This window comes from Parasteatoda tepidariorum, chromosome 2 (assembly GCF_043381705.1).
Source record: "Parasteatoda tepidariorum isolate YZ-2023 chromosome 2, CAS_Ptep_4.0, whole genome shotgun sequence".
NCBI classification, from domain to species: Eukaryota; Metazoa; Arthropoda; class Arachnida; order Araneae; family Theridiidae; genus Parasteatoda; species Parasteatoda tepidariorum.
Window position 1 is genome coordinate 47,636,654 of NC_092205.1, and position 8,349 is coordinate 47,645,002.

Genomic DNA, 8,349 nt, shown 5'->3' on the forward strand with positions numbered 1-8,349 from the left:
TATCGTGATCTGTTGCGCCAACTAGAATCGCCAAGGTGCCAAATATATTTTAAACTAGCAAATTAAAAAAAAAACAAAAAAAAAACATGTAGATATTTACCCGGGGGTGGCTGCGGGTTATACATTTCGAGTTGGTCCCTCTCTGTGATGATTTTTTTAGTTTCTCGCGAGCCAAAAGAACATCTAAGGCCTGCTTTTAAAAAAAACCCATCAAGTCCACAATTTTAACAACCAATGAGAAGCTAGAACTAACTCTGATGGAATTGCTTGCAAAATGTCAGTATGAATATCTCATTCAAATTTACCAACAGTAGAGTTCCTTCAAGTTCCTCAACTCGGCAGAACTCCTTTGAAATATTTGTTTACAATTTGTGGGTGTGCGCTGGTCGCCCCTAAATTAATTTTAATATTTCAGTAAGATGATTAATATTTACAATCGAAACTTTAGTCAGTTTTTTCATATTTTTTAAAGCTTCTTATATTTGTATTCATTTTGAACTACTTAATCATGATTTTACGTTTTTTCAAAAGTAAGTGACAAATATACGAATGAACTTCAGTATTGGTTATTTAAATTCCTTAAGGAACAATTCATTGTATTATATTTTGTCTATTTTTAATATTTTAACTTATTTCCAATTTGTTATATGCTATTTGTTGTCAGTATACGACTTTTTAAATGTAACATTACTCATAGATGTTTGTGTCTTAAGCCAATTTTGTGTTTTTGAGTATAATTATCGAATCTTGATTACATAGCGCTTTTACTAATTTTTAGGAATATTTCAGTATCGTGATGTGTGGCAAAATAATCGCCAAGTCTTGACAACTTTCGGGCAGCACCCCGCGAGAAACTAAAAAAAAAAAAAAACATCACAGAAAGAAACCATCTCGAAAGTATAACTCGTAGCCACTCCCGGAAAAACATCTACATATATTTTTCTTTTAAAAAAAATTTGCGAGCTTTAAATTTATTTGGCAATTGTAGTATCAAAATGCGTATTAAAAAATTGCAATTTAAGAAACCATGTTGAAATGGCAGAAAAATGGATAAATAAACCCCCGAAAAACAAGGTGGAATTAAGTATGTCAAAAAATTATTACTCAAATTTGAAATTCAAGTGTTGTAATAACATTGTATCAAAAATTTCTGAATTCGAATGAGCATAGAAAAATGCAGTAACAACGGAAAATGGCACTATCGGATAATTTTGAAGATTAACGGAGGAATTGTCATTAACGCAGAGTATCAAGAAGTGATAACTAAACACAAAACTTGCTTGTTGTAATAACTTTGTATCAAAAATAACAGAATTTGAAAAATTATGTGAAAAGTACAAAAATCCAGACCATCAGATGTTGCTAGTAAGCTTGCTTTGCTACTGTTTTTTTTTTAACAAGCAATTTGCTAGTCGATTAGTTACACTTTTCCGCCTGATTCCTTATGCATCTGCTCCTATTTATTTAAAACTATTTATAGCTATTTTATTATAAAATATTGAGCATTAGATATTTATCTGAATTAACTCAGGGTAAAAAAAAATATTCTATGTCGTATAACACTTATGTAAGCTCAATTGTACTCCCAATTTACCTCATTTTACAAAACGATTCATAATAAATAAAAATTTTCAACCAGATCTTAATTTTCTATGTTGATCTGTTCTCTTGATTTTCCTCTTATTGTCTTAACTGAAATTAATGTTTTTTTTCTTCTCTTTAATAATTATATCAGTGGCAAGTTCATCGGTAATTGAAAGTAATATGCCATAAGCTTGAATATAATCAGGATAGTTTGCAAACATTTAACTTATTAATGGATTCTAAAATTAAAATGTTTGTCTTAATCCCAATATATGTCTCTGAAAAAAATGAACTGAATATCTATATTTCTGTATGGATGATTTAAAAAGGGAAAATATGTGTTTTAAAGTACTCTCTAACTTAATTCCATGGACACACTTTCCCCATTTGACCCAACTGAATAGAAACTTTAGATAGATATTAGCTAAACTGATGATAAACTAATTTCACTCACTCATTAGTTGTTAGTAATCAAACCTATTTTAAAATTTGATTGGACGTGTTCTTATATTTTCAGCTATAAATTAAGAATTGAAGATTGAGTCATAATTAAGTTAGTTAACCAAGTTTTTAATTAATATATATAATATTATACTTGTTAATAACTTGTAAGAAATTATTTATTGAACAAGGAGTGTATATTTTATATATGTATATATATGTGAAAGTTTGTGCAGCATTAAATGAAATAATGATGATGATTTAATAATCAAACTTAACATTTAATAGAAATAAAAAGATAGAAGGATATAACAGTGATATGTCTGGTGAGAGCTGCCTTCTCTCAGTTTTGCCAAAATGCATGCGAATCAGGGTTGGCTTTTTGTCTGCAGAAATTGATAATTCATAGAGATGGTTCAATGGATAATTCATAGAAAAAGCAAATGTTAAACAAAGTGCAATTTATTTACAAAATTATCACCATTCAAAATCAAATATTACATTGTTTGCACTCTGCAGTAATCTATAACAAAAGACAAGTTTTGATGCAGTTTCTAAACCTAAACAATTTCTCAATTTGCTATGCACGAAGGAGAAATTTGAGAAGATTCTCTCAAGTCCAGCAGAACTAGCAGGCATTGCCATCAAGGAGCAATCAAGATTTGTGAAACTTTCATCTATTGCATATTTTTTAAAACTGGACCACCATGTAGCAGCTGGGGTAGTTGTCAAAACTAGACTGGAAAAATAAGTTTCAGGAATTGGGGCCGATTTGTTTTATATGAATATTTGATATACTGCACTCCATGTATTTAATTTAAACAAAATAATACATATTTACAAACAATGAATTAAAAAGTTTGTTGCAGTTACATGGAGTTACATTTTTCAGTTTACTTAAACAAAATGTCATTAAGCAATTACTAGAACTAATATAGAGGTCATTTACAAACAATGAATTAAAAAGTTTGTTGCAGTTACATGGAGTTACATTTTTCAGTTTACTTAAACAAAATGTCATTAAGCAATTACTAGAACTAATATAGAGGTCTTTAGTTTCTGCCGGCAAAAAGCCAACCCTGATGTCAATCTCAATACTTTTATGTCATTTGCTGAATTTTTGACAGTTTCTGCCACAAATGTGGCAGAAAAGGGTTTCTGCCATGCCGGTTTTAACTGGTTCCTACCAGTGGTTTTAACCGGTTCCTACCAGTGGTTTTAACCGGTTCCTACCAGTGGTTTTAACCACCTTGGCATAAACTTGCCAACCTTGATGTGAATAAGAAATTAGGTTGTTCTATCGAAGAGATTTAATAGTTAATTATAAATTCGGGACTTCCCCATCGGGACTCGCTGGCTCCTCTCAATGACAAAAAGGATGATGAAATCTCTTAAAGTATTATATGATGGAGAGTGATGTGATATGCCGAGATGTTACACTATGACGCTGAAACTATATATATATATGATGTTTGTTCTTAACTTCTTTCTAATGTGAAATAAAATTTAACAAATAGATCAAAAGTCATTGAAATAATTTCATGATTATCAATTAAACAATGGATATTTATTGTTGTAAATTTCAATTTATATAAACAATCTCTACTTTGTTTTCCTCATATATTATTATTTATTTAAAGAAGTCTTAAAATTCAAATAGTTACTTTTCTTTGCATAATTTTTGAATTTCAAAAAAAGTAATTGGTGAGTTAAAATTATTACATATTTATTAACCTTAAGCCTGCAATTTTATAAAAAATATTTGTATTTCAAAGTTTTGAGAGGAGTTAAAGATTAATATGAATAATACTAACTGTCTTAATATTTTTTTATAGGTGATATTATAGGACCTGGCTTGGTGTTGAGTAGCAATGTAAAACACATCCTCCATTGTCTGTTGTTTCTTACTCTATTATTGACCTTTGAGATTTTTGCTGGAGGTTTATGCTTCTGGTCTTGTGATACAGATTTTAAAGATCCATTTGAACAATATGGTTATTTTCCTGCCATTCTTTTATACTTACTAAGATTTTTGACTTTTCTTGCTTTACCTCAGTGTTTATTTAATTGTTTTGGTTTGTTGTTTTTCAATGCTTTTCCAGAAAAAGTACAGCTTAAAGGATCTCCTTTACTGGCACCTTTTATTTCCATCCGTGTTGTTACTCGAGGAGATTATCCTGATTTAGTTAAAAATAATGTAAATCGGAACATGAACACTTGCTTGGATATTGGGCTTGAGAATTTTTTGTTCGAAGTTGTCACAGATAAAGCTCTGAATTTGCCCAAACATCCGCGAATCCGGGAGATTGTTGTACCTTCTACTTACAGAACTAAATCGGGAGCCTTATTCAAAGCCAGAGCCTTACAATACTGCTTAGAGGATGATGTAAACATTTTAAATGATTCAGATTGGATTGTACATTTAGATGAAGAAACCATTCTCACCGAAAATTCTATAAAGGGCGTTATTAATTTCGTTCTTGATGGCAAATATCAATTTGGTCAGGGCATGATTACTTATGCCAATGAAAATGTTGTGAACTGGATGACAACTCTTGCTGACTGTTTCCGAGTTGCAGATGACATGGGGAAGCTGAGATTCCAATTCCAAATTTTCCACCGTCCACTGTTCAGTTGGAAAGGATCGTATGTTGTTACCCAAGCCGGTGCCGAGCGTAAAGTTTCTTTTGATCACGGCTTAGATGGATCTGTTGCAGAAGATTGTTTTTTCAGCATGATTGCTTATAAAGAAGGATATACCTTCAACTTCATCGAAGGAGAAATGTGGGAAAAGAGTCCCTTCACACTGTGGGATTTCTTACAACAACGAAAACGATGGCTTCAGGGAATCTTTTTAGTGGTTCACAGCCCCAAGATTCCATTTCGTAATAAAATTTTTCTTGCTTGCGCCCTTTACTCCTGGGCTACAATACCTCTCAGCACATCAAATATTGTGCTTGCTGGAATTTTCCCGATTCCTTGCTGGCAGATCATAAACTTTCTTTGCGCTTTTGTTGGAGCAATGAATATTTATATGTATATATTTGGAGTAATCAAATCTTTCAGCTTATACCGACTTGGACTTGTAAAGTTTATAATGTGTTTAGTTGGAGCCCTTTGCACAGTGCCTATTAATATACTGATTGAAAATGTTGCAGTAATCTGGGGATGTTTTGGCAAAAAGCATAAATTTTATGTTGTGAACAAAGATGTCAAATCTACTATAACTGTTTAAATACTTAATTTATTATCATGTTTGCTATGAATGATTAATCATGACATTTTCAACACCTAATTAGTACTGTAGAAATGAAATCTATGCATATTTGGTCATAACTGCTCAAAATTTGGTGTTTTAGCTGCCTCATCTATTTATATTATCATTTTGAAAAATATAATTATATTTGTACATTTAAAAGTTAATAAATGGTTCCTTTTTATGATGTTTAAAAACATTCTAGTATTATTTATTAATTTTTTTTTACTTTTGATTTTAGTAAGTGAAAGATAAATAATATAAAAGATGACAGTTTATTAAAATGTATAAATACTTAATACTAAAAATTATACATATATGATTTATTAACATTTATGTTGATAAAATTAAAACCACTCTTCGTTTTCAAAAATTAGCAGTGAAATAAAATTATTTGGAAATATACTTTGCTTTAATAATTTAGACAGTTTTATTTAAACAAATTTTTCTGCTTGCTTTATACTGCAATGTTGCTTCCTAGTTTAAAGTAGTTTTTATATCCAAAGTTAGTTATTATATTGTAGTACGTACATATATCTATTTATAAATAGGAAAACTGAGAGAATGTTTTTAACATTCTATGCACTTAAAGCTTTTTAGATCCGACAACTACATCTGATTTTGAAAGATATTTATTAAACTGGTTAATTCCTTACTAATATACTCAAATTATATTTGAAAAGATATCACTCACTGGCAAATTGCTGCTAACTTATTATTTTTCTCAATGTTTTGAAGTTTTGATGCATATAAATAACTTATAAAGATTATCTTACATTTATATATAAAACTAAAAAGGGAAATTTCAAGTTCATTCATGTTTACATGAGCCAGTATGTTATTCTAAAACATTTTTTTCGAATTTTGTTCATTTAACCTTTAACTTTCCATGTCTTTCTCGACAGTAAATATTTAATTTAAGAAATACTAGGAAATTATCAAATGCTTGACATTTTGCTAAGTGTTTAATGCTCTTTTATTTATTCTAAGATATAATGTACATTGAAAATATGTTCTTTTTCTTTGAAATAACATCATTTCATGACTGTACATTCACATACGTGTCACCAAAGTAATAAATTATCTATTATTTGTAATATCTAGTTTAAATATTAGTTTTACGTGATTCTAAATATGTAATCTTGTTAACACTCAACTGCAGCCACCGGGGGCATTATCATTTCACTTATTGACAGACATAGGAAGATTCAATTTGTACCCACCAAGTTCCGAAAATTATTTGTATTAGAACCTTTTTCTTTACTAAACTAACATTAAAAGTTTTTGCCAGAAACTACTAGTGTTTTTTGTATCACACTACTCACTACAATACTTGCTTAAAAAAATAGCACACTACACTACAAAATACGAAAAAAGTAACGACTATAGCAGTTCACTACTTTTGAATGTTAAAAATAATGATATAAATTACTCAATACTTTCCTTCCCTTCTCCTAATTGCATGTTTCTATTAAAATTTATTTTCTATATTTTATTAAATTTTTATATCCATTTCCTTTCATAAAGGAATATTGTTGCTGTGTTATTTAGTCTAATATCGATCAATATAATTATGTTCAACAGTTGATAATTTTCATTACATCCTTAAAATTATTCTGTTGAATTAATTGTCAATTTTTTATGAAAATTTAATATTCTAAACAAATACAGTGAAACCTGTGTAAGTAATGATAAGTTAATGGTTTTTGAATAAAATGAGATCGTCTGTTTATATTTTATTACTGTTAAAATTATTTCGTCTGTTATAATTATATTAATTTGTATTTTTCACTCGCTGCTTTTTGTAAATCAATATCTCTAAAAATTGGTTTTTATTTTTAAAGTTTAAAGATATGAATTTTAATTTACCTAGAAACCTAGCATATGTTTTTTTTTTTTTTTTTTTTTTTANTTACCTAGAAACCTAGCATATGTTTTTTTTTTTTTTTTTTAGTTTATAAATTTTAGTTTGGAGAATTTTTTTAGCTTTTCCCTCTAAACCATAAATACCTTAAATTATTTATGTTTAAAAAAATAAATAAATAAATTCAGATGTAATGCAGTTAAAAATATCTTGTAGTTTCATTATACTTTCCATAACCTATTGAGAATTATGTTAAGTTTTGGATGATGATTCAAAACTTAACATAATGATGTGTCATGTAAGGATAATTGACCAATTTAGATTTTACTGTAATATTTTTATGAACATTGAAATGGATTTCTAAATCTGTAATCTTTTACAATAGTGAAACATGTTGATTATTTCTGTATGTTAATCTTAATGATCAATGTCAAACTAGTATAAGCAATTATACCCTCCTTTACTAGTGGACCATCAAATTGTCATTCCAAAAGTTGTCAACTTAAACAAGTTTCGCTGTAACTTGTTATTTCTATATTCTTTTCTATTATTTTAATGTGGAATGCATAGATGTAAGCTTTTACTGATAAAAAATTTAGAAAACACCATAAAATTCATAAAACAGTGTTCTCTAAAATAAAATTCAAAGAGTACTAAATCATGTAAATTATAATTAAACTTCCATGTAAGATTTGTGTAAAAGTAATATTAATAGTATACAATAAGAAAAACTTGTGCTTGAACATTAACCACAAAAATTAAGATTGCTATTGTTATCTTTACATATTTAAAGGTTGTTATGTTTTGCCCAAATATGTTAAATATTTGCTTTTATTATAATCATATTAATGTTACAATATTAAATGGAGAGAAAAAGTATAATGAATGTGCAAAACCACCATAACAGTCATGTGCGATTTTCTACTACATAATGTAATGTACAAATAAAGGATTTGATCAAAACAAATAAGTTAAAATGTTTAATTTATGGTTTTGTAAACTTCATTTAATATAATATTTGAAACTACACTGTTTTTTATTTATCCTGTTGCTTTATGCAAAATTTATTTTAGTGCATACATTATATTCATTTTCTTCTACTATTTTAAATTTTATTTTTAAAAAAAATAAAACTTTTCTTTAAACTTTTCATTTTTGCTTTTAAGTATCACAAAATTTGTGGATTATTCTAATTGACTTTTTG

The 8,349-nt window shown here is 28.3% G+C and overlaps 1 protein-coding gene across 1 annotated transcript; it reads left to right on the plus strand.

Moving 5' to 3' along the window:
* The first annotated feature begins 343 nt into the window (after positions 1 to 343).
* Positions 344 to 6,661, plus strand: LOC107441298 (beta-1,4-mannosyltransferase egh). Its single transcript, XM_016054509.3, has 2 exons — positions 344 to 530; positions 3,861 to 6,661. The coding sequence occupies exons 1-2, from the start codon at positions 509 to 511 to the stop codon at positions 5,258 to 5,260; spliced, it is 1,422 nt and encodes a 473-aa protein (XP_015909995.1). The 5' UTR covers positions 344 to 508; the 3' UTR covers positions 5,261 to 6,661.
* Positions 6,662 to 8,349: the final 1,688 nt, after the last annotated feature.